Source organism: Anopheles coustani, chromosome 3 (genome assembly GCF_943734705.1).
Source record: "Anopheles coustani chromosome 3, idAnoCousDA_361_x.2, whole genome shotgun sequence".
NCBI lineage: Eukaryota > Metazoa > Arthropoda > Insecta > Diptera > Culicidae > Anopheles > Anopheles coustani.
In genome coordinates this window covers 83,591,723-83,617,964 of record NC_071288.1, presented here as the reverse complement: position 1 = coordinate 83,617,964, position 26,242 = coordinate 83,591,723, and the positions used below count along the sequence as shown (strand labels likewise).

At 44.2% G+C, this 26,242-nt stretch overlaps 1 protein-coding gene across 9 annotated transcripts; it reads left to right on the top strand.

The window, feature by feature from the left end:
- The first annotated feature begins 4,615 nt into the window (after window positions 1-4,615).
- On the top strand, window positions 4,616-25,658 carry LOC131272321 (uncharacterized). Of its 9 annotated transcripts, none has more exons than XM_058274010.1 (8): window positions 4,616-4,774; window positions 14,052-15,969; window positions 21,084-21,526; window positions 21,601-22,210; window positions 22,287-22,397; window positions 24,103-24,354; window positions 24,700-24,802; window positions 24,877-25,658. In XM_058274010.1, the coding sequence occupies exons 2-8, from the start codon at window positions 14,365-14,367 to the stop codon at window positions 25,194-25,196; spliced, it is 3,444 nt and encodes a 1,147-aa protein (XP_058129993.1). In that variant the 5' UTR covers window positions 4,616-4,774; window positions 14,052-14,364; the 3' UTR covers window positions 25,197-25,658. The 9 variants fall into 9 exon arrangements, with proteins under 9 accessions (XP_058129993.1, XP_058130001.1, XP_058129994.1 ...); XM_058274018.1 differs by having other exon boundaries at window positions 4,622-4,727; window positions 14,055-15,969; XM_058274011.1 differs by having other exon boundaries at window positions 4,626-4,739.
- The last annotated feature ends 584 nt before the right edge of the window (window positions 25,659-26,242 follow it).

Below are 26,242 nucleotides of genomic sequence, written 5' to 3'. Positions count from 1 at the left end.
GAGTCTGAAAACAAAATTTCAAACAGTCAACTTCTATCATGGTTGAACTTAATGTCGCAAGCTCATCATCAAATCGTGTCCAATTGCCTACTGTCAACAGTCATAAAGCAGCATTAAATTGTATGAAAAAAAACCCCAATCAATTTAATACACCAGCGATGTCAATCGTAAAATGCAGGCAGGGGATTTTGCTCGCGAATGTGTTTAAATTTAAATCGCCCCCGGCCCCAACCTCATGGCGTTCGGTGTCCATAAGCGCACAGTTCCCGTTGGTCTGACGGAGAACGGAGAATAAAAAAACCACAACCAAAACCAAAATTCGATGGTGACTGCTGTGGTGGGAAAATCGATTACATTTAGATGCCCTTGACTGAGCGTCAAAGGTACGAATTTTCCGTGCGAACCCTTTCCCCGTTCCCCCTTCTATCTTCCAAGTGCGTTTCGAAACGACGTCCGCGAAAGGCGTGCGTCGCCGGTGGAGGTGACAACGTGATACAGTTAAAATTAGATTAGCGCCGATTTGTCATACGCTTTAGAGTCGTCAAGCGATCGGTTAAAGTCCAACGCACGCCGCTGACCGTGAGAAGGAATGAGTTCGCCCCTTATTGCGGGTGCAATTTGAACCGCAAGTCGGCGAAAGAAGGACACCGAGGCGTCGGTGTTGCGAGAGAAAGTCCGAGCACGCACTTTTCCACCCGGGAAGCCCTTCGTCATGCATTGGAGAGGAGGAAAATGCACCGAGCAACAGTTGTTGCGTTTCCACGATGCCCTACCTCGGATATCTGTATCTATGCGCATTGATGCGTCTGCATTGGCTTGAATTGGAGAGTCGTGTGTCAAGTTCGATCAATTTCCTACAGCCTCTGTCTAAGCATCAGCGCGCAGTGGAAAGCTGATACTCAATGTGAACTCCACCAAGCGAGCGCTCAAAGCGTCAGGAAATTAATGCAGGTGTTTGTCGTCTCGGTTCGGGAAAAAGTGTTTTCTACAGACAAAAATCGATCATGGTGGGGCTCGCTCTCAACGTCTGCGAGAAAATGCAGAGGGTTAAGTTAATGGTTTGTTAACGCTAAAATGCGATTTGAAATGGTAAATACTCCGCTTGTTAGTTGTGGAACAAGAGAAGTTTAAACAATTAAATTTTGAAAATCGCAAGTTGGTGGTGAGTGTGTTGTTTGATATGTTATCAAAAAGAAATTATTCATCTTGTCATTGACTTTCTTTCAATTGTACTTTTTTGATTGACTGTGCACGGTAATTTTCAACATTAAACTTCTTCAGTTCAGTTTAAGCATCGTTTATGCTCAGTGCTTTATTTTCTTTGTCTGTAATGTTTTTATCATTGTTTTTTAAATAAGTTAGTTGATCATACTAATTTTACAAAACTTTTATCAAATATTTCACTTATATATGGTTTTATAATATCGTTACTGTAATATTTTTTTATTATAATTTTTCTTTCAAGCCCAAGTTTAACTATAGTTTATGTTTGCTAAATTTTGTTTTGATTTTTAAAACATTTCAAAACTATACACTCAAAACACAAATCATAACTATATCCGTTACCCCACAACTGTTTGCCATGGTAGAGTAGTAAAGCAGGGTATAAATCAACGGACAACCAAATGGGGTGAAAGTAATTGATCTCCGGAAGCGCTTGGCTGCACATTACACTTAACCTCTCCTTATCGCCCTCGACCAGCCGTTCCGCTTATCGTGATACACTATCTACAGGGTTTTGATTTTTTGTTTCCAATTTTACCACAATCTTAGAATTCACTCGATCTTATCTGTCTGTCTGTATCGATAGCGTGTTTGTGTCAGTGGTGTGTCAGAAAAGTTTTGGTAAAGATATTTTGCTAACAATCGGCAGCCTAAGTCAGGTGTTCATATAAACTGGCTATTCGGTAAACCTTCAGTTATGGTAAGAGTAAAGAGTTTAATCCCTGGGAATATCTTCTAATGGGATTTTATTGTTTAATTGTAAGAAAAATGAAACGAAAACAATCCTACAAGCTCGGTTGGCCGAATGGTTTTCCTTACGACTCGTGATGCCGGGCGGGATCAAAAAGGTCCGAGCTCTATTGAACTCATTTTCGGTATTGCACACCGTATCTCATGATCATTGGCAAGTATCTCGTGTTGCGGTGCCTTCTTCACACCGTTTCGAACCTACGAACCATGTTGAGGTTCGGGAGGCGCGTTCCGGATCTGCTCCAGTTTTGTCTGCGGTCAGTTCGAAATGTTTGTACTGCTCGCACGTCCCCTCCACCATGTAACATCCCCCCCCCCCCCCTCCCCCCCCCTTTGCTTCATTCGTGCTGGTTGCTGTTAGGTGGAAGATTTTTAATTAAATCATAATTACAACCCACGAACCTCACAGACTCTCCCAGCAGTCCATCACCCTCTCTCTTCATCCCGCCGGTGGTTGCGTTTCTTCCAAACCGCACAACAATGTTTGCGTGTTTCCCGCGCGCGAGAGAGCGCTTGGCCGTGATGAGAAGGAAAATAAATTTGTTGGCACGTTCCGAGAAGAAGCTCCAACGCGCGTTTCTCTGCACCTGCCACAGGGTGGTCCATGTCCACTGCAACCGCGTGCCCCAATGGGGGAGTGGGTGATATCCAAAAACTACCAACACATCCACAACACGCGAAGCAGAGGGTTGAATACTACCGAAAAAAAGAAAACCCCCCTAAGCACCGCTCTAAACCGTGCGCTCCAAAATGCCGAAAACAAGGTGCGCGGAGATGAGGTGAAGTATTTCGCGCCGAACTCACGGTCCGTGGCGCAGCAACCGCATATCGCACGTTAGTGTCGATCCGGAGGGCAAGTTGCCCAGTTGTGGTGAAGTCGTTCTCGTTAGTGTCACCTCCGCGGACTTGACACTGGTAGTGCTCGCGGCGTGTCTTAGTAGCCGAAAGACGTATCGGCGTACCGCCCTTGACGTGTGAACTAGAGGCAAGCATATTGCTCTACAAGCTGTGATGTTATCCGTGACTGGGATCCCGTTTGATATCTGTGCGGGATTGATTTGATGGAGCGATTTAGAGCGAAAAAGTGTGAAATTCTTCTGTGACCGGTTTGCTCATCCATTTTGGAAAGTGACTTCATTATAGTGATGTTCTAGCGATGCACTCCTGACGATATCAACTTCCGGAGAAGAATTTCCAAGATTTGGAAGATAAATAAGTCAACTTAGTGCTCTTTTTTGGAATAAAAAACCTAACCTTGGGATCTATTGTGACTCTACGAGGCGGTCGGGTGAATGTTCATGCACGTCAATAAACTCAAGACAATGGAAAAGTGTAGGTTCTCACCAAATTCTTGTAGTTAATCACTGAGACCATCAAGAGCTGAATTTCTTATATCTTTAGAAAAAAAAGGTTCACGTACTATTACAACCCCAGAAGTTGGTGTCGCTATATAAGAATAAAATTAGCCATTCTAGTCTATATTCTCCACCGCAGTTGAATGTTGACTTTCAATAAGGTTTTTCCAAACAGTTCTCCTCCGTCAGCTGAAGTTGCGCTTTTGGAGTAAGCTTCCCAGCCGCGCCAGAACATTGCGGAAGTTTTCGTAACGGCGCATGCCCAAGACTCCCGGTAGAACCCGGTAGTGGTTTATCGCCATCATGTCACTCCGAGCCAGTGGAATGTCACATAACAATTTTGTGTTTAAAAGCGAAGAAAACAAACGGAAAACCCTACTCGAAACCATAACGGCATAAGTAAAAACCCCGCTGCCCGAACGCGATCGACGGAGAAACACGGCAGCGCCGGGCTGTTTGTTTACCGACATTCTTTCACTGGTATCGTGCTGATTTGTCCTGCGCCCCAACTCCGGCCTCCGCCTTCCTGGTCGGGGCCGTTGTTGTTTTTTCCCGACCGTAAACGAAGAAAGAACGACAACAATAACAAGGGCCCAGAGCTGGTGGTGGTGACAAAAATTTCAAACAATAACCACGGCGACGGTTATCGTGGCCAGTTCGGGGCACATTTCCTACGATCCGCGCTTGGAACTAGATGCTGCCAAAAAGTGTAAACATACCACAACTCGTTCGCGTTCCAGCAACCTTTCACCGTTGGCACGAGACTAGCCCAATGGCGGTCGTTCGAAGGCTTAACCGCGAGTCCAGTTCCAGCCCGGTGTTTCGTCGGCGAGCAGCAGAACCGAAATTGGATTAAAGTTGCAGTTTTACTCGACTTATGTAATTCGACCGCCAAGCGCGTCAACATCGGTGACCGATTTTCCCGTGTACCGTGTGTGTGTGTGTGCGCGTTGTTGGAGCTCGTTCCCGCGGCGTGCCCCAAAACGCCACCCGGTGCGAGTGCTGGACACGATGGGTGCGTGCTCCAGAAAGACGCAGAGCGTGTGTGTATGTGTCTGTGCGCCACCATCCACCAGCAACCCCGCACGTCGAGAGTACCGGTTTGGTGCTTCCCTCGGAGTTGGTAGACCGCGGTAGATCTTCTCGGTCCGCGTGCGTTCTATGCGTAGACCGTTACCGTTCGGGTGGCATTCGGTTCCGACGCTGGCAGGGCGAGGAACGTGCGCGTGGTTTCTCTCGTCGCGCAGCGGCCGGCGCGAGACTTCATCTCGTTCGCTTCAGTCTGCCCCAGCGTACCGGCCGGGAAAGAAGAACAGTTCTGCGTGCGGGCGAACGTACCCCCGGGAGTGATCTGTGTGTGTTCAATTGGTTCTCGTTGCGATCGGGAATCTCCTACAGGTGTCCTTACGTGTACGGTGCTGCGGTGTGTTTCGTATCCTGCAAAGGTGCTCCCTTTGTTCTGCTGACCGAAAATCTAAAACGACACAGCTTCCTCGGTTTTATCACAGTGCACACGGGCACGCAGACGGGCTATCCCTATCAACTCGCTGTGTTGTTTGTTTGTGTCGGTTTTTATCGCCGTTCAGGTGCGAGATTAATATTCGTATCATTTGTTTTTTGCGCATCCTCAACCCGCTTCTGACGTCCTCGCGTTATAAAAATGGTGGAAGATCATTGCGCCACAGTGGTGGCAAACAAGTGTGCGTGTGTGTGTGTTCGGTGTTTTTTTTAATTTTATCTTCCCAAAACCTGCTCTATCTTTTATCAAATATCATCAACTTTTCTGCACTGCAACACAGCGGGACTTCATTAGCTGAAATTGTGTCGAATTTCAAAGTGATAGGCTGTTACGTTATGGTTCCCCCTCTTTTTTTTGTTTACTTTGGTTTTCCTGTCGTTTGGTCCATATCAACGTTTTATGAATGTCTCCTTGGATGGTGTACTACACGATGTGTAGTACTATGGGCAACGACAAGAAAAAAAAGGCAACGACATCCGTAGGAATCAAAACTACACTATCGTAAAACAATTTACTCACATTGTCCTACACACTCAGTGCGGACGTAATGAGACTTGTTTGCAGCCCTTCTCTATTTTTTCTTCTCATTTTTGGGGTGGTTTTGTATTCGCTTTCCGGCGGCGGCACGTATCCAATAAAACGAGACTAAACACTAAACACTCGCCAATGACTAGGACGAGTTGCAAGGTCCGCTCGTGGGTTTGGTGTTTAGTGGCCCTCCTCCTCCTGCTCGGAATATCAGACATGTGTGTGATTTTCTTGTGTGCTTCCTGGCACGGCCCGTTTAGCGTCACGCTACGTAACGTCCCTGGTAAACAGACGGAAAGGAGCACAGGCGAAGTGGTGTGCTGTGGACATGTCCAGTGCTAACTATAAACGCGCCTCGCGTCATTCGTTCTAAATCATCCTGTCAAAGCGGAGCCACACGGTCGCATCTGACGTGCTCGTCTTGGCTTTTCCATGCGCAAGGCCAGGGTAGCGACGGTACGATAAGGTGATAGTTTATCTCGAGCGTATTTTGCACCCTCGTAAGAATTTAACATGTCTATTAAAAAGTATCATTACACCATCTTTTGCTAGAGTTGGCGTGCTCAAGTGTGCATACTAATATAGATGGGCAACTCAAGTCCCATATGGATTTAAAACATTTTTGAAAATATACTTCTCTGACACATTGGCCCTTTTTATCGTAACTGGATACGGCTGGCTCGCAAGACACTTGAACCCACAAATGAAGTACGATTTTGAGTTGCTCCTGTGGCAATACTTACGATTCGATTTCTGTGTCTAATTGAACGTAACTCGACGGAAGGGATTACCTTGCACACCCTGCGCCCCTAATCCTGACGAAACCCCATAATTCGACGGATGATCCATAAAAACGCCTCAATTCTGCGACGTCGTTCGACGGAATAGTTAGTGTCTTCAAGTGTCCGGTGGCCGGATTAGACGTTAGCTCTCTTTTTGTTTTTTTTTTGAAGAAACGGTCAACGATCGATGAAAAGGCACATCAGTTACGGCCGCGAACCGCGGCTTGGCGAGGGAAGTTTAATGAAAACTTGAAATACAAAAAGGAAAAACATTCTAAACTATTCTCCTCACTCCACAGTGTCCCGTAGGCTCAATGTTATTTTAATTGGTTTCGATTACCTTTGGAGGGAACGGAAAAAAGGAAGGAAAACGAAAAGAAAGAGATTAGCAATGCCAAAATGGTTTCGCGAAACATTGCTCGGGCTGACTCGGGATGATGGTGGTTGGTTCCTTAACAGTTTTGGTTAAGTTGAAAATTATATGCCAGCTAATGGCTGAAATGATCGTCACTGATCGGCGGGACATCGATACGGGATGGTTTGTAACGGAGACAATATCATAGACGAGCAACCAGTGCCTTGATTGATTGATTCACCTAGAAGATCACCAGCTTTTTTGTTTTGTTTTGTAATTGATACCTTCTTCTATATTTGAAAAGTTGTTATAATTACGTAAAATTAATGTTCGAGTTTCTTGATCAACGTAGAGTAAAGTCGAATAAATCTCAATATATTTGATTCATTCATTTTAAAAACGAAATAATAAAAGACATTCAATTCATGGGAAGATCAATCGGATATAGAAAAGAGTAATATTGCTTTAATTGAACTCAATCAATTATATGTTTTCAATCCTCAATGCTTCTAATATTTAGGCATTTTAGTCTACCACTTTTCGTTATGATCTTCTCTTTCTCCACAAAGCAGTTCTGCCTTTAAGATTCCATTTTACCGCCCGCTTGTTTCCTTCTCCCGGGATGCCCAGTCCAGAGGCCCAAAAACGGGGCCCTCCACGGTGCGGAACGATTTCCTATTCTTCGTGGCCCGTTTTCGGAGGCCCCGCGTAGTGTGATTGCATTTTCCAATTCGAACATCCCGGATATTGATCATTACAACGACCTCGGAGCGGTCGCTTCTAGGGCGCCATCGCCAAACACTCGCCCTTACTCTCCTCTTTTGCCCCCTGTTCTAGCCGCTTTCTTCTGCAGCTTCCGGCATGGTTCTACACTTGCTCGCGTAGGCAACGCCGGTGGCGGCGACCATCATGCCCTTCTACGGATAGCAATCGGGAAGAAATCTAGAGGAAATCGAGCACCGGTTAACCGACCAACTAATTACCTACTCTCCGGGCCTACCATTATCACATCTAATCGATTCTCCTCTCCGGATCGGAATGAGATGGGCGCTTGTGGTGGAAAACTGACGATCGACCCTAACTCAAACGCCGCTCGTTGATGCCTTTTGGATGTTGTGTTTGATTCTTTTCTCCATTTTTTTCTCCAGCAACAAACATGGGGCATAGGAAAACAACCGCCCTGGTGGGTGTTTTTCCGTACGCCCACTTGGAGCACAAAAGGCGGGGAACAGTGGAATTGTTTCCATGCCGAGCTTTCCTTTCATTTTGTTCGCCACCTTTCTTTGCCTACTGTGAGCCACCTTCAATCAACCTGTCGATCGGATCGGTCGGCCGGTCTGTTTGAATTATAAATCATCTCCCTTTCGTCGGCTTTCAGGCAACCAAAACAGGAACGCGGAATTTAGCCGCCTTTGGTTTACATTAAGCGCTTCGTTGGAAGGGGCTGAAAAGGATGGTAGGCACTTTCCTATTAATATGGACCGGTACGAGGTCACACTTTTGCCAGCCGAACCGTTAAAAAATGATCAAGGTTGACTTAGCGGAAGATTGAGCTGAAATGAATGGGATGTTTTGTTTGGTTTTCTGTTAATTATACTTTTTTCTGAAAGCCGATACCATAGAAGTACTAAGTTTGGGACTACAAAGAGGGAATAAATCACAAAATAAATGGAACGCTTTTCTCAGTTGGGCAATGTGGTCAATATTGATTTTTAAACCGAAGGTTTACGCTAGACAGACAATAAATAATACCGTTAAAAATTATAGGGACCTTTTCTGCTCTCATTTTTAGCTAACTTTTAGCAAATATGCGTCACAATGTGGCCATCGTTTGCATAAAGTTTCGCTTCCGCCTCTTGAATGACTGCTGTTTGCTAAACATAAATACAACCGACTAACGGTGCAACTGAAGCGAAAAGAAAATGTCTGCGGAATAAATGAGGAAATTTGCCTAAATTGAATTACTTACCGAAAACAGCGTATTATGCACGCTTGTTGTTCGCCCTGACGTACATTCCGAGAGCGTTGAAGGAAAGCCTACCGGCGTTAATTCTTGACGTTACGCTGGGAAAGTAGAAAAAAAACCCCAGAATCTTATTTTCCCTTCGCACGGCATCATCCGATCGCCAGATGTTTCAGACGGATCCGCAATCCGTCGTTAAAGCCGTCCCGTTCCCACAGTAGTTGGTTCAGTGTGTGTGTGTGTGTGTCTGTTTATATGTTGTTCTCACCTCCTGCTGGGAACGTCTCGCAGTCCCGAAGGCGCACTTGCATATTTTTCACCCACCCACCGACTTGCCTCCCTCCATAAGTCTCTGAAGCTGTGACCCGCAATGGAGGAAAACGTCTGGAAATGGATTGTGCGCGAGGGAAAGGAGCTTCAATTACATCATTAGCCCGTTTGGGAGTTTGTCTTCCAGATGATCGAATGCTCGAACCGTTTTAGCTACATTGCCTTCCGGTTTTTACTACCTCGAGCGATGCGTCAACATGATTGTTGTTTTAATAATAAACTGCTCCGAACACCGACGAAGACAGGAGCCGCCCAACCGGTGGCCGAAGGGGGGTTTAATGTACCGTACCGGTCTCGTACCAGTTCCCGGTGCGTATCGCATTTCCCAGCGGCCCGAATCCGGCTTCCTCTGCCCGGCTGAAGATGTGCCGATCGAAATGATCCGCTTTCCGTATGTCAAGCGTGCGGTGTCGGTGTATCCGAGCAGCTCTTCCTCGGCTGCGTATCCATCGTCAACTGTCGATCACATAAAACCTTAAAGCTAATGGCAGCAGCCGGGAAGGGGTGAGGCCAAGTTGGCACAACTCTTCGGTCGTACGCGTTTCACAGCTAGAAATAACTTGCCCTCAAACGTCACGATGGCGCAAAGATTTTACCTTCGTTCGTGGAAGAGTTCAGGAGTTCAGCGAAACTCGTGGAATAAATAAGATTGAGATAAATCTGACAATCATCTCTGTGTTATCAAGAATGATGATCATTAAGATATACGTCTGCAATTATTAGGACAGGTGAACCAGATTACCAAATGATGAGTGACGCCTCCCAAATTTCTCCGCTTGCTAGCTTTTGAAAGTCTTGCTTACGGTGGAATATTGGAATTCCAACAATTTGTGATTCGCTTGAGCTGCTCAAAAGAATCTCCAAATACTTTTTATCGAATCGAGACTTTCGAAAGATAGGATAGGTTTCCTACATCGAATCGTTTATTTTGTTTTCAACAATCGCAAAACGGATCCGTTCCATTCCGCAAGACCAAACCAACCAGCTATCGATATTTTTTGTGAGCAAACATTCGTTAAAAATAAGTATTGATCAAACGTCGTGTCCCAACGGCTGAAACCTTGTCACGGCTGAACGATTAAGCAGGTTAAATCGGATAACCATGGCGATTACGAAAGCCGAAGGAAAAAACATTGATCGATCCACCATGATCTGCTGCGTGGGCAACAAGTGGGCTGGCGCAATAGGTATCCATTTTCCCGTCGGCGGTTTTTCCTTTTTTTTTTTTGGGGGCTAGTTATACACTCGACAATTTGTGAGCAGATAAGAACGCACGCGGGTCGGGAACTCTCAGTCGATGGGATTTGTCATCGCCTACATCAATCATCGTCCGTAGAGGCTCTAGAGCGGGTACTCCACACGTAACAGTATCCCAACCTTCACCCTCTCTAGGTGGGAACCTCTCTAGTGGGGTGTATTTTTAATTTTTCCCAATGACTCGCCATTTGGCTGGAAAAGAAACGGAACGGGCGGTAACGGATGAAATTGGAAAACCACCATAAGGAGGAACTTTTCTTCTTGCTTCGGCAACCATCGACATGTTAAGCGAACTCCAAATATATTGTTGCGCGCACAACAACACCAGCAAACATTCCACCGTTCACGAATACTTAAGACACTCAAGACGAAGAAATGATTTCGAGTTGATGAACGGAGCACGCAGTTTTGAGACTTCAATGAATGAATGTTATTCTTTGTTTTTTTCTCTCTCCCTTTCTTTTTCTTCCCCTTTCCGTTGCACTTCTCTCTGTCCCGAACTCGCACTCTTATGCAGCACTTCCAAAGGAGCGCCAGTGTGCCGAATGCAGGGCAGAAGGTAAATGATGCCGCTGAACGCGTATATCTATAAATTTGAAGATTTAAATTGCCGTCGAAGACCTGTTTTCCGAGATTCTCTGGTTTCTCAATGCCGTTTGTCGGTGCTCCTAAACCGTTCTGAGCTACGGTGAAAGTGGTCATTCTTGGGCACCCCAGAATGTTCTAGCTGTAGGGACTTAATCTCCGCGGTCCGTGCACCCCAACTGCACGGGCACGATCATCTTCGATCGCTCAGACGAGATTCGATCCGAAAACCAGAGTGAGACAGTTTAATCCGACGAGATTGAGCAAACGTTAAAAGGAAAATCGGTTCACAATGCTAATAACGGATGGTCTCCTGCTGACATCATGTCTCACACTCCCGAGCAGGGCATAAATGCCTCTTTTTCTAAGGGTTCGTCGTATGCCTCTCAAAGTTGTATTGGATGGGTTTTTTTCTTTTTCCTCCCGTGGGGATGAGAAGAAAATTCTCTTCGTTCACATCGAGATAATCAACAGTGAACCGCCAAGAGAAACTATGTGGCATTATATTAACTTTTAACTTTATAAAGTAAAATTGTTTGAGAAAGAAAAGGCTGACATTTATTATAATGTTACTTTTTTGACAAATGATATTTTTCTTATCCATAACAATAAATTCAAGTAATAATAAATAAAATACCAAATTTACACCTCTCTCTAATTTGCGTAAAATTTCACCGATGAAGAAGAATTTTGGGAAACAACATTGCACTAGGGAAAATAAATAAAAAATGTGTTGGAGTTTTTTACGCTTTCTGTAAAAGTTCATAATATAAAGACTTTATTGCAAAACACATTTAATAATCATAATATGAGGAAAAAGGGTATAAGTAATAACGCTAAACAGTTTGGCTATTACTTAGAGTGCCGTGATCAGTAATTTTGACCCAGACAAATAGTTTTTTGTAAAAATCTTTTGCCTCACTGTACAATCCTAGTACATCTTCTGAGTGGTCAACAAACTCTCACGCTCTGCTCGGGAAATAGAAGCTCATATTCCCGGGAAGTAAAACATTCACCTCGGAGATTCGTTGGTTTTGTCGCGGACAATCTTGAGGCCGCCATTTGTTTCCGTCGTGTTCGACAAACCGACGAGTGCGGGACCGCGTTGCGATTCGAGACTTTTTGACGGGATTACTAACAGTGTGCTAGTGTTTTGTGGGTGTTAAGGTTTTTTACCTTGCGAAGCAGCAGCCTTCAACGTTAGAAGAGCTCCTCGGACGACAGCCAATGATGGGTTATCGGCTGGAAATCATTCACATCCTGCTCTGTGTGGCCTTCGAGGTGTTCACCTACTGCGTGCTCTGCTTCAATCTGATCCGGCACTACATCCAACAGGGTCAGATCGAGCACCAGCTTCAGCAGCAGCTCGAGCAGCGCCTTCAGTTTACCGGCAACTGATAATGATGGAGGCGATGAAGGGACCGTTGATGAGCCAGAACCAGATGTAGGTTTGATGCGTGCAAACCGGGACTTCCCTCGAGTCGCCCCTAAGTGGGACATTTCTCTTCTATCGAGAGCACTCGCCGGGTCCATTCGGCGGGCGTTACAGAGGTCACTCGAGGCGTTCGATTCGTTCCACTTCCATCTTCTTTTCCCTTTGGGGAGCTCTCGAAGGGATCCCGCCTTCCCTTCGTGGCTTTAGACATTCCAAGTGAAGTCGGCTAGTGGCACGAAACCATCATTAGCGAGCGAACACCGGGAAAGGGCGCACAGGTGCTGCCATAATGGAATTTAAACCATCCTCCACAGACGGTTGGTGAACAATCCGTAAATGAATTATGACCTCGGGAGAAGGTTAGAAAAAATACATGCACTACCACCACGTAGGCCAAGGGAACGGTCGGTGCGACCACCAGAGCGCCAAACTGCCAAAAATAACAGTCCATCCATGCGTTCGACGGACGAACCCGCTAGGTGGGAGCCCGGGAGTGGACTACTGTCCGTGTGGTGGTAGTAATTCTTCTCGCGGCTATTTTCGTGGGACTTGACCGCCTAACGAATCCCGCAATGTTTGTGCGCGTGCGAGGGAAGCAGAAAGGTAAAATAAACCAACCAAAATGGCTGCGCAAACTGACCTCTTGCAGAATGCGCAAAACATTTTTCATGTGGCGTGAGACACCGTCGCGGGAAACTGCCGTCGGAAATGTGTGAAACTATTGGCAGATCGCTGATTGTGTTGTCTGTGTGCCGTGTCCCTCAAAGTCGATGGACAAATTGTTTGGCGACTCGCGGATTTTTCAACTTTTGTTTTTCTTTCCCATGCATCGAATGACCACTTTGGCGACTGCAGGTTGGAGTATAAGTTTTCCCTCTCGATAGGATAATTATCTATATTTCGTGGGATTTATTATGGAGGACATGCAAGATTTTGAGATGTTGCTTAATGATTTACTTGAAACGATCGTTCGCAGTGGTCGCAACGGTATTGAATGATTTATTGCTAAACTGTTGGGAGATGAATACATAAACTCGTATTGTACTAATTTATGTTTGTTGCAAAATACTCAACAAACGGTTTTCTCATTCCATTCCCCTTTTTTCTGAGAGGGAAACATCGCAATGGTTCATCAAAAATTAATTACATAATCAAACGATTGCCAAACATAAATGGAACTAAAACGATTGCTACAAGAAGAATCTTTGCGAAGTGAAAAGAGGCTCCGCTTAATCTCGTCCTCCGATTGCTATCAGCCTTCACGTAAGATGTAATAATTTTTGCAACCCAACCATCTTCACCAGACCAATTTCACTTTCATTCGCCGAAAGTTTTTCTTCACTCTTCCGCGAGCCGACTGCTGTCGGGGGTTTTAAATTTTGCTTTCCTTGCGATGCGTTTTCTTGTTATTAATTTCCCACTTGTTGCGGAACGGCCCGACTATCAGCCCGTTCGGTCAAAGTTAATCCACGGATCACGGATCGCTTTCCATCGCGTTTGGGTTGGACCGTGGTTTCCTCCCGTACCGCACACTGACTTGCTAATGCGCTACCGAAGGTCGATAAATCATTCGCAAATCATTGGCTTTACCGCGCCGGATGTGGCCAAAATTTGCACCGAGCTCGCGGGCTTTCTGTTTACCTTTCCACTAATTGTACCTTTTTCTTCGACGACTTCATTTTCGATGCTTGGTTGCATGCCGCCCGGGGAAAGGGGAGGAGGTTGTCGTCGTATTTTGGTCCGACTTTTCCGCTTGCGTGTGTCACTTGCCTGATAATCCAACCGTTGACGGTGGTTTTCTCGCCGTGAAACAGTTTTCTCGCCGTGAATCCCAATATATTGTTTATTGCACCCACAGTTGCACCCCAACTCAAACAAGCCCGATCGACCAGCTAGTTTTCCACCAGAAAAAGCGAAGAAAAGCGTTAGTTAGCGACGTAAAAAGTGAAACTAATTGTTTATTGATAGCAGACGCATCGGAAGACTGAAAAAGCGACGCACGGCGTGACGGTGGCGATCGTGAGCAGGCGGGAAATTGCAACGCCACACCGGAAAGCGCCCGAGCAGACAAGCGACCGAAAATGTGAAAAGTTTTATTGGAAATCAAAAGAAGAAAACAAAGTGATCCTCCATCCGAATCGGCCGAGCGGAAGGGAAGAAAAATGTGACGACATCGTGACGAACGCGAAGAAAAATCGAACGTAAAAGAAGTGAACATCTCGAACAAGTGCCGAAGAAAAGAGGACGTGTGTGTGTGTGATCGGATGTGCCGACGGGGAAGATGATCAAGCGAAACTACGATGTGCAGCACGTGGCGGCGACTGGTGGCGTCGGCAGCAAGCACGGCAAGTCGTCCTCGAATCTGTTCGACAAGCTGACGAAGCGCTACTCCGGCGTGATCGGGACGCGCTTTCTGCGCAAAACGCCCGGCCGGAAGGGTGGCGTGGCGGAGCCGCTCTCCGACAGCTACGACATGTGCGGTACCCGGTCCGATGACTTTCGGCCCGAGATCGGGGCACCGGTGCTCATCTCGAAGACGATGAAGTTCGACTTCGATACGGACTCGTCGGTGGAGCAGCTGCCGTTGCCGCGGGTCCCGTCGTCGAGGGTGGTGGGGCGACCGGCCGGCACTCCGACCACATCGGAGGACAGCGAGAACGATGTCTTCCTGGACGCGAACAGCTCGCTGCCGAACTTTGGCGAGATCAGGTTCACCTTCCTGCCGGAGAGCAACAACAACTGTCGCAGCTTCCTGGATGGGAACGTCGGGGGGCAGGGCGATGCGGAGGGTGGACGGTACAGGCAACTGGAGAAGAGTCGCTCCAAGTCGGCATACAACCTCCACCACCACCACCACCAACACCATAGTACGGAGGTGCGGCTATCGCTGTACTCGAAGGCTCCCTCGTTAAACCTCTCGGGAAACTCCGACGCGCAAGTCTATCTCCATCAAACGCCCCACCGGACGAATGCCACCGGAACCGTGTCGGTTCCGAACAGTCCGGCGGTGGAGAGCATCTACGACTTCCCGCGCAGTACCCGCTCGGACGGTATCCGCAAACCGGCCGGTGAGTCCTCGTACGATCTGACACGCTCCCACCACGTGCTGAACGAAATCAACCTCTCACTGGTGAGCGACACCTGCGGGGACAACCTGTACCAGAACCTGCCGAGCCCGGCAGCTCACTACGACGTGCCGCCGGTAGTGCAGCAGAGCTTCGCCAGTAGCACGCACAGTGGAAGTGCGGGATCGTCCACCGGCAGCCGGTCGACGCGGGAGGAAGAGTTCGACCTGAAGTCGGCCAGTCTGCAGAGCCTGACGGACGCGGGCACCGGTGCCGGCCAGCTGGCCGTGTCGATGGACGAGCTGAACGAGCTGACGCGCCAGATCAACGAGTCGGCCGCATTCCGCGGGTCCGCACACCAGCTTCCGGACAGCGACGAGTACTGCGAGCACCGGAAGCAACTGCATCCGTCCGAGCGGCGCCTGACGCTGCTGAAGAACCGGAGCGCTCCGGGCAAGCACTTCATCGACTTTGACCGGCGGAAGGCAAAGATTACGAAGAAGTGGAGCGGCTTCAAGAGCTGGATCGGCGAGGAGCAGGGCCGCATCCGGGAGGTGGTGCAGAAGCACGCCGCCATGCAGCGGGTCGGAGACGCTGGACCTAACACCAACACCACCAGTAGCAGCAATGCGGTGAAGCGCAATAGCAGTGATGTGACCACGACGACGACGAGCGATGCAGATTCGCGGACGGAAAATGAGGCCACGATGCCGACGCCTCCGGAGTCCAGTGTGGCGCGCCGCGACCGGACACTGTCGTCCGAAGATCGGGACGGATCTCGCACCATAAACCGGAAGAGTGTCAACGCGGAGATTCTCGAGGTAATGGTTTTCCAATCGGCTCGTGTTTATTTATTCCACGCGTGGCTATTCTCCTTTGTAGCTGTTTTGTGATTTGTGCTTCTTAATTCTGCTATTTTGTGCTACTTACTATGTTATTGTTAGCTGTAATAAACATATTTGAATTTTTTTTTCAAATGTCAAAAGCGACACATTTTGTTCAAAAAGATAATTTATGTTCAATAGACAAAAAATACCGTTCTTTCGAATTCCTTAAATGACACTACATTTTGTCGTTTAATACGACACACGTTAAATTCATGAATTTTAATTATAAGAAAACTTTAAGAAATTGTTTCCGCGAAATCTATTTCAACTATTTTCTTCTTATACGATTTCTAACTCTTGAGAACCATGAAATATTTAATCCGGTCTTAGATCGTCGGACATTTTTGTTAAAGAACATCCCACCAATTCACTCAAATAATCATTAATAGAATTTTCATCGTTGTAGTGCTTTTCCTTGCTTTTTACCAAACAACTATTGTCCCATTTCGGGGCATGCACTCCTTGTCACTGGCGATTTGAAATCATTTCAAGAAGCATTGAACCATTGGGTATGACGTGAAACGCCATGCTCCGTATCTAATTTTATTTCGCACGCCACCAAACAAGCGCCTCTAAATGAAAGCAAAAGTGGTTTTCATTTCGCAACATCGTCGTTGGTTTTTCTTTCCCGAAATCAACAGACAGCCTTGTTTGATGCTTCTTTTTCGCCATGATTAAAGGTGGTTCGAACATGGGAAGAAATTGCACCTTTTTCTCAAAACCTTTGCAGTGGCTTCGATTTCCGTCACAACGTCATACCATTTAACTTAACAAATCAAATCAATTTGGTTCGGTTGTTGTCGGACGTTCAAAGACACACACAAAAGGCCGGTTAGGGCATCATCTAAGGTACCTCGCTCTAAGGTACCTCGCTTCCTTGAACGGGGGAGATTAATGATGTTCGATGAAAAACTAGTTTCCCAGAGGGACACCTTGGTCAAGTGGTGAAAATCCTCACAAAAACGCAGCATGCTGCCAATTAGATGTGAGTGAATGAGTGAGAAAATGGACAGATAATTTCAATTATTTCCTGCTTTTCAATATGAGTCGGGTTTTGTCAACCTGGTATCAATCGGGGGTTTTTTCTTTACAAAAATATAGACAATATTAGAAGACAAATATGTCCCACTTGCATTTGGAAAGAATTGATATATTTTCGATTTATTTGGAATATTTTTATTTCGACACAAAGCTATTATTATACATTTGGTTTAAGTGGAATAAACCATTCTCGATCTTCGCTCCGTATCATCTAAGCTTCAGTTCCAATTTCTTTGATTACACAATGTCCCCTTTTAGAAGACATTTCAATCCGAATTCGTCGTGAAAACCAGAAATCCATCCCCTCCAAAACGTGTTCTCGTTTGGGGAAGATCGGCGTCCTTGAAACCGATACGCCAAAATCATGCGATTACCGGTTTGCTTCTTTCCGCGTGTCGTTGTGGAGCAGGTTATGAGCTCGCGATTAACACACCCGTTGAATATAAAGCAGCTATTCCTCCCCCTCATTCCACCTCATCGAGTGCGTGGACAACTTTCTTTCACAAAACCTGACAGGGCTGAGAAATAAAACTGAGCAAACAGTTAAGCGAACGTCAATCAAGGCCACACCAGACGTCTGTGCAGCGTTTTGTTGCGCGAGATTCAGTGAGTTTCTTTGCCTTGGTTGGACGAAAGGGCAAGATTGTGGCTACAGGGATTTACGTGTCGCAAATGTCCCTCACTGAGAGGGAACGTACTGAAGTTGGTACTCCCAGCGTTTGGAAGTGAAATTTCACCGACCTAGAATTGCGCACCGGTTCACCAAGGCGTTTAACAATGAACGAAAAACGAAAAAAGGTTCATGAAAAAGATGTTTGTAAATTGCAAATGGGATACGATATGATACGAGCACCTGTTGGCCTCTCAGATGACATTTTCTCGCAAGGCCAATTTCGATCTTTGGTAACAGCGTTGGATAAAGGGTATTCCTTGGTGCATATTGGCTTAAGCAAACGGTAAAAAATGACAAGGAATGATCTCTTTGAGCAACACCTAACCAACATCTTAAATACAAACAAACAGCAAATTTCTTTAAGTTAAGTACTAAAACAAAACGATTTGCTGAGTTATTGTCCATATTAGGCCTGTTGGTAGTGCCGTATAATGTAAATAAATTTATAAATATGAATAAATAAATATATTATTGTTTTCAAGGGTTCAAACATTTAACACTTTCACTGCCAAGCTTTTTGAGCACACTTTTTTAGCAAGATAACAATAGTACAAATCTTTTTATAAAATTTGTATATAAACTTGATTTCAAAGGCCGGTTTTGAAACAAAGCAAAAGCAAAGCTTTCCAAATAATATGTTATAATAACTATTGGTTGTTGTATTTTTATTTATTTATGTGGAGATAACTTTTTAGACCTATTCAAAAATGATAGCCATTGCAAAGAAGCTTAGATTTTTAGTACTGTGCAACATGCAACAAGCATATGCTTATATAAGCAACATTTGAAATTTAAACTATAGGAAGCGGAAATCAAGTAGATTAAACAAAACTAGTGTTAAATGCAGCACCCATTTATTTGGTACCTAAACCTTTTCATGAATATTTTATACACAAACAGAAATTTTCAAATTTCCTTTACAAATGGGGTCGAGTGCACGTTATATTATTCTTGATTCCAACCGTCACAAGCTTTTTGGACATCTTTTAAACCATTTTCGCACAGAAGATCCTGCCACGCGCCGTAAAACCAGGAGCAAAGTAATTACAAAAAAAAAGTAAGCAAAGTAGTGTATCTCAACGCGATTGTTGTATTGTGTTTCAATCTCATTTGCATCGATAGGCAAAGGTTTTACTTTCCTGTAGGTTTACAAAAAGGTAATGCGACATCGATCATTGCAAAGACTTAAGAAAGACGCACAGAATATCAGTATCCTATTGACTCTGGATCGTCATTGCGTAGTGGAAATTAAATTCGTTTTCCTCTTCCCTTGTTTTGATGGTTTTTCAGTTTATGTGATAAGCAACGACGCACAAAACCACCCGCGAATAACTTGCGTACGACAGGAAGTCCAAAAATTAATTCTAACCTGTTCCAATCGACGTACGGACCGTTCCGTTTCATTTGGCTGAAAGAATGAATACTACATATCAGCCGGCTTTCCCTTTACGAGACGATTATCACTACGTGAGACAACTACTTACATCGATTGTTGTGTGGTTGTTTCGGGCAAGTTTAACTTCGATGGATCTATTGGTTCCGTTCAATTGAATGTGAATTTCAAAACCAACAGCTGGAAGCACTATCGAAAAAAGATGAGCCTTTTTTCAATCACTTTAATCACGACTAGTTATTCTTTCAGAAAAAAGGTCATTGAAGAACCATTTCAAACAGTGGCGCTCCTCATATTGAAAGATATTTGTTCGAACTTGTTTTACGCACAACATAGAGATGCGAATAATTTTCCTTCGCTGTGGTCTGATCTCTTCCTCATTTAGTGTGAGATTTATTTTGCTGCTAAAGGGAAACCGGAGTGGACTTAACACCCCTGCCGTCAGCAATGGAGGTGGTGTGTTTTGATTAGATATCACTCACTCGAGAGCACTCCGTTTCGAAAGGGAATGGAATTGGCAATGGGTTGTCGCTACTTATTAATAGCCATAAATACTACGCTGGGGCAAGATAAAAGGGCCCTCTCGGTCGGTGCAAAATGAATCTGGAGCTGGGCCGGCTACTGAAAGGGGGTTGCAATGAAAAGGAATCATCCAACCTGTCGAGATTTTGCCACCAAACCGGAAGTAATCATTGATGGAGGGAATGGTTGACAATTGTACCCTACATGACCGATTACACCGCTCGCAGGTAGTTCAATCAGCGCAATGGGATTTTCCTGTATCCTCCTCGTGGAACCAGGAATTCTAATATGCTGCTATATCTGATGCTGTACTTCGTCACATGTTTTTCATATTTTTCCAATGCGTTGTCAGAAAAGGTATATGCCCAATATTTATCTGAATATTTGATTTTTTTACCTGAATTCATCTTGGGTACATGAACAACAGTTATAAAATTTATTTTTTAACCCTTTCACGACCAAGGGAAACATTTTTCCCATCTACAAAACTCTTTACTGTTTGTTCAACTATTATCAAAATGATACTTTTGAAACGAAACATCAAAGACATTATGTCAAAGGCAGAAAATGTCTTTCTGAACGAATAAACAAAAAAGAACTATCAAAATTAATTGCTCCAAAACCAAACCATTTGTGCGTGCAAGCAACAACAAAAACTTAGTATTTGGCAAGTTGATGAATTCACAATTTTTCTCATAGAATCTAATGGCTAAACTCTTTTTTTTAGAATTTTGACTATGTAATTTGTAGTAGAAAGCAAATAAAATAAATTCCGATATCACAACTATACTGGTCATTTATTGACTTTTATGGTTCATAAAAAAAATATTTCCCACGAAATTATTAAAAACCTACACATACTGCTAGGTTTTTCTGGTGATATTCTCTTATTATGCACTCCAAATAGCCAAAATATTGTGTTGTTTTGCCAATTTTAGTCTTGAATAGCTTACGGTCGTGAAAGGGTTAAAGTTTATCTCAAGCTAAACCTGTTTAAAAGAGAAAAGTATTTGCTTTATAAAAAGGAATAATCTACTACTACATTTTTTTTATCTGAGCTTCAGAATTTTATTTTAAATGTTGTATTATTGCAACATTTTATGGTTTCAAGTAACTTTTTTCCATGTAATTCTTAAATTCACAGCGGAATTCTTAAATAAATGTTGTGTACGGTTTGTGCCCAAATTATATGTTTTCTACGAAATACCTTATCATTTAAGACAAATCCATAACATTTACATAACCGTCAATCAATTGATAGTCAATTTGAATTTTAAATACAATCATAATAGTGTCAATTTGGAACATTCCTTATAAAAGTAGGAACTTTATAATGTGTTGGAAATAATTAAAATCATACCATGTGCAATAAACTCGCAAATTAATCGCTATCTCCCTGCGCTCTTTTCTCTTTCGCAGGGCCAGAATGGCTTCGAAGAGGTTCGCCGTTTCGTTAAACAGGGCGGAGACTTCGGTAAGGACCTGGTCGCGATCCTGCACGAGCGAACGGAAATCGAACAACTGTACGCCAAATCACTGTCCAAGATCGCCAACAAGCTAAACAAGGCGTGCCGGGACCTGCCGGGTACGATCGCGGAATCGTGGCGCTCCGTTTCGGCCGAGCTGGAGGGCCGCAGCGAGGTACACCGCCAGTTCTCGAACTCGCTGGCCGAGGAGGTTGTGAAGCCGCTGAAGGCGGTCATCGAGAACCAGCACAAGGCACGCAAGACGATCGAGACGAACGTGGACAAGTCCGCCCGCATCCTTGCCGAGTGGCGGACGGCGGAGACGAAGGCGAAAAAGAACTCGCACGGAGCGGCCCGGGAAAACGAGAAGCTGCAGGATGCCATGCTTGACGTAAAGTAAGTATTTCGTTCTCCTTAGGTTGCGTAGTGGAATGTAAAGCTAATAAACTCGATTTACCACCCATTTTCAGACTACAACGTACGCCCTCGATCGGCCTGCTGCACAAAACGAACGAAAAGGACACGAAGGTGTCGGAGAAGGATAGCAGCAAACTCGAGGGCAAACGGAAGAAGGCCGAAGAGGCCGTGAAGAAGGCGGACGTGGAGTACTACACGCTCTGCATTCGGGCGGAACGTGCGCGCGTGGATTGGGAAATGTCCGTCCTACGCGGCTCTTCCATGCTGCAAACCCTCGAGAGCCAGCGGTTGGCGCAATTCAAAACGCATGTCTCCGACTACCTCAAACTTTCGGCCGAGATGAGCCCACTGCTGACGAAGACGATCGACCGACTGAGCCCCCAGGTGGCCATGTGCAGCGTGGCCAAGGATCTGGACGTGCTGAAGAACATACGGCGGGCTACCGAGGGCCCCAGCGAGCAGTTGCTGCCGGACTTTTACTGCGAACACACGACGCTCGCCATGAACCGGGAACGGCGGAAGCAATCGCTGGTTAAGTTGTTGCAGCTCATCCGCCAGGATCTGGACCGGGAGCGGAGGTCACGCAATGGTTTGAAGGGATTCTCGCAGACGCTGGATAAAAACGGTGAAAGCAACCAGAACATTGCGGACAAACTATATCATGTAGGTGTCCCGTTGATGGGAGATAGCGCATGCTTTGGCTAGACCAATTGACTACTCTTTGTGTATCTTTTTTTAGATAAGATCGATGCTCACATACCTTGAGGGTGCTCGTTATAAGCTGCAATCGGCACTTTTGGAATTGGACCATAAACCGCGGTCAAGCCATCCACTTGCCCAACACATCCAGGTTAGTTGTTTCTTTCTCTGTTCACCGCATCTATGAGTTTTGTTGAGTTTATGCATGATAAGTAAGATTAATGGAGTAACTACGAAAATCGAAAAAAACGCATTTAAAAGAAAGGCGGCCTATTTTTGCTAATACCTTACACCAGAGGTGTCAAATCACCATCTCACTCTGGTCCATTGAATTCCCTATCTCCACCCGAAGCTATGGCTGGTAGGGTGTGCTTTTTGGTAGAGGGTTAAGATAAGTGAAAGTGCATAATCATTATATCCAACTGATTGCTGAACATCTAAAAGTTAAATTAGAATGCGCTTGTAGATCGTCAGCTTTGTTCTTCATGAAAATGATTTATTTGCTTGTCTCTAAAAATCTGGGTAAAATCCTTATATCCTTATACATCGGCGTGAGAATGAAAAGTTAGATATGATTAATAGAAAATTTGTAAGAAGTAGGGTAAGTGCACCCATAGTGGAGCTAGTACCAATAGTGGTTGTAGTCGAATAAAATCCTAGCTCTACGCCGATATATATACAATGGAGTTATTTGTTCTTCTATGAAATGTTCTTTGATCTTCTGCGGAGTGTTAAAAATATGAACCATCTAATTCCGTAATATATAAGCTCCAAAATTCATATTTTCTAAACAGGTTGTCTCAACATGCTGCATTCCTTAAGAATCTATAACGAATATCATGATTTCCTTAAGGCTATAAATCATTACAAAATCATTAAAACCATATGATTTCGCTTCTTAAATACTACAATATAATTGATTTATACGAACTTAGTGCATTTTAGCATAATTTTATTATATTTTCATAGTTTTTACTATAGTGCCACTATAGGCACAAAAACCCAAGTTGTTCCTATAGTAGCCATAGATTTTTTCACAAGTAACACACAGAAGAAAGGAACGAGTATATTTTGGTGTTATTCCGTTTTTGGTCAATATAATCAGGTAAATTTAGTGATTTTATTCTGTTTCTACAAAATAAACAAAGCGGAACTGGAGAGAATCGAAAAAGCAAGACTTAGACGACGAAAACAGGAGGAGGCTCAGCAGAAGAAACAGAAGAAAGAAAAGAGAAAGCATATACTATAGTTTTAGCTGTAATATTCAAAGTTTTTTTTATGAATTAAAATTGGACATATTTCGGTAAAACAATACAGTATTTTCAATGACAACGCATTGGTCAAGTAGTATTTTACCGTTCTGTTTGAAATATGCTTCAAAAATAAGTAATAGTCAAAATATATTCAAGTTTTTCGTACTACTACCACTATAGGAACACGATACCACAACTATAGGAACCATACCACCATAATAGGAGCAACCGACTAGGAAGAAAAATACGCTTTTTTTCGTGTATTTTGTACGGTTTACGGCGAAAATAGATGTTTTTCAGAAGAAAAGTCATGTTTCGATCATAATTGATTCAAATATGTAGAATTTCAAATATGCAGAAAAATTTCAACTTCAATCGCTTGTTTTTACAACAATCAAAAAGTGATTATTAAAAATGGAACAGACATTCTGGTGTCACAGTGTTCAATTAAAACATACAAACATAGTTCTTGATTTAAAAGTAGTTTCGTTCTATCGATTCCATTGATGATGAACAATTAGTCTGATGCTTGGACTGGTTAGACGGCCCAGTTCAATCCAGGAATTCATATTCATATTCTTTTACAATCTCCTTCTATTTTAGATAACACGCGATCGAACTGGTCTGCAGACGAGTGTGCTGAAGGTGCCTCTGTGGCTGAAACACGACCAGGATGATGAAGGCAACCTGGAATCTTCGGGTGGTACGAACAACGGTCGTGACTATAGCGCGCAAAGCTGTGAAACGGACGAGTCGAGAGAGCAGAATTGTTTGGACATCAAAAACGATACGCTTATCAAACACATCGTGCACAAGTACGCCCGAAGTGGATGCAACGGAGAGCAAGGCCACTATGTAAGTGTTTGACCAGTCCATTGATATTCAAAAACATTTCGTTCCACTAACGGACAAACGGATTTCAAACAAAACCTTGAAGTTTTTATTTTTTCAATCATTTTTCAACGCAATCAAATACAAACACGGTGGAAATCCATTGAAGCGAATGGTTTGTAATTTTATCTTCTCAAATTACAAATTCCATAGTTGTGTTAATTTTTCTACTTTGCTCTTTTGTAACCTACATTTTTGGTTTGAATCCATTGCCCTGCTTTTAGCTAAATTGTCTTCATCACATATTACGGTTTCGCTTACGTTTGTGTTGTGACAACTTTGTAATGTTTTAAATTTTCTTTCCTTTAGACGGTCACTAAAGTGGGAAAGGCAACGGTGCAGGACGAAAGCAGTCCCGTCTGGGACCGAGGCGTGGCCGATGGCGTATCGAACCAGCCCGATTCCGATTTTGGTTTGTAATCGCATAATGGCCATTTAGAAGAGCATCATATTCATTTTCAAAACTTGCTGATCAATTTATTGCAGATGAATTCTCCTCCCAGGACGAAGATGACGATCCGAAACTGACGGCCAAGGAAAATGGGTGTCACCCGACAACCGGTAATGGTCTAAATGCAAATGGCACCGAAATTGGATGCTCGGGAACTGCGTCATCCAAACAATCGATCGTCCTAGGTCACTGCAAGGCACTGTTCAGCTACACACCAAAGCTTTACGACGAGCTGGAGCTGCAACCCGGCGATATTCTGGAGGTGCACATCAAGCAGGAGGACGGCTGGTGGCTTGGGGCGCTGCGGGGCCAAATCGGAATCTTCCCGGCAACCTATGTTGAAGAGATTCCTTAGTTTGAGAATGAGTCGTTCTGTTCAATGTAAATAGGAAAAACGTTGTTTGTCAAAAGAATGAAGAATACGTTTATGAATTCTATCGCAGAGTACAAGCTTATACGTTGTCCGTCTTTGAAAGGTTTCTGTAAAATAAAATAAAATGAACAAAATAGGTCATCACTATTATCGAAGGCAATTTCCCATAGTAAGGATGGTTTGTAGTAATAATTATGTAAGATAAAATGGTTGGCCCGTTTTTTAAATAAATAATATCCGTTGTACTAGAATGGCCATTGAATGTGAAATCGGGCGCATTGCTCTAAATGCGTAGTTGAAAAAGGGCAATAAATGTAAATAACTTATGTGTTGTGTTAGAGAAAATAATTTCAAATGAGCGATATGTAAAGTTCGCGAACGAAAATTGTAATTAAAAAGAGGTCAATAAATAAATGCCGTACAAGTATCCTTCCATATATGGAATTCAAAATGTATTTATAGCACTTTATTGAATTAAAAGGTGAGAAACACAGTAGGCTTGGTTCGTTAAAACATGTTGTCATAATCATAGTAGACTTGGTTTGACATCTTGACGTATCCAAAGGAAAACGCCAGTTCCCACCAGTTGAGCTCATTTTTAAAATTCAACGTGAAAACATTAAAATAAACAAAGAAACCCCCTATAAAGGGTTCTTTTCGGCATTATCGTGAAAAAATGAAATAAAAATCATCCGGTAAATGTGAATTTTCAAATCAATGGGAGTCCTGTATCCAAGCCTATCTAGCTAAGCTAAGTAATTTCAACGGATGCTGTGTGATCCTGTTCAATTCACGGTGTTATATGTCCACATACCGCATTGGGGGTCCACGAGAGCCGAGCGGTAGCGCCGGTTAGAAAATCTGCTCATGAGCGCCGGGGCTCACCACCTCGACAGCGTGGGTTCGAATCCCAACCGACACCGGACCGTCCCCTGTACGAGAAGACTGATTATCCACGTACACGTAGGGTAACAAGGCTCATAAGCCCCTAACGGGGCAGGTCAACTAGATCGTTACGCCAAGAAGAA

Excerpts from the sequence above, each read along its gene's own strand:
- LOC131272321 (XM_058274010.1), top strand. The coding sequence starts at position 14,365 with ATGATCAAGCGAAACTACGATGTGCAGCACGTGGCGGCGACTGGTGGC. Across the intron at positions 15,970-21,083 it reads TCAACGCGGAGATTCTCGAG|GGCCAGAATGGCTTCGAAGA; the intron begins GTAATGGTTTTC and ends TCTCTTTCGCAG. Across the intron at positions 22,211-22,286 it reads TTGCGGACAAACTATATCAT|ATAAGATCGATGCTCACATA; the intron begins GTAGGTGTCCCG and ends ATCTTTTTTTAG.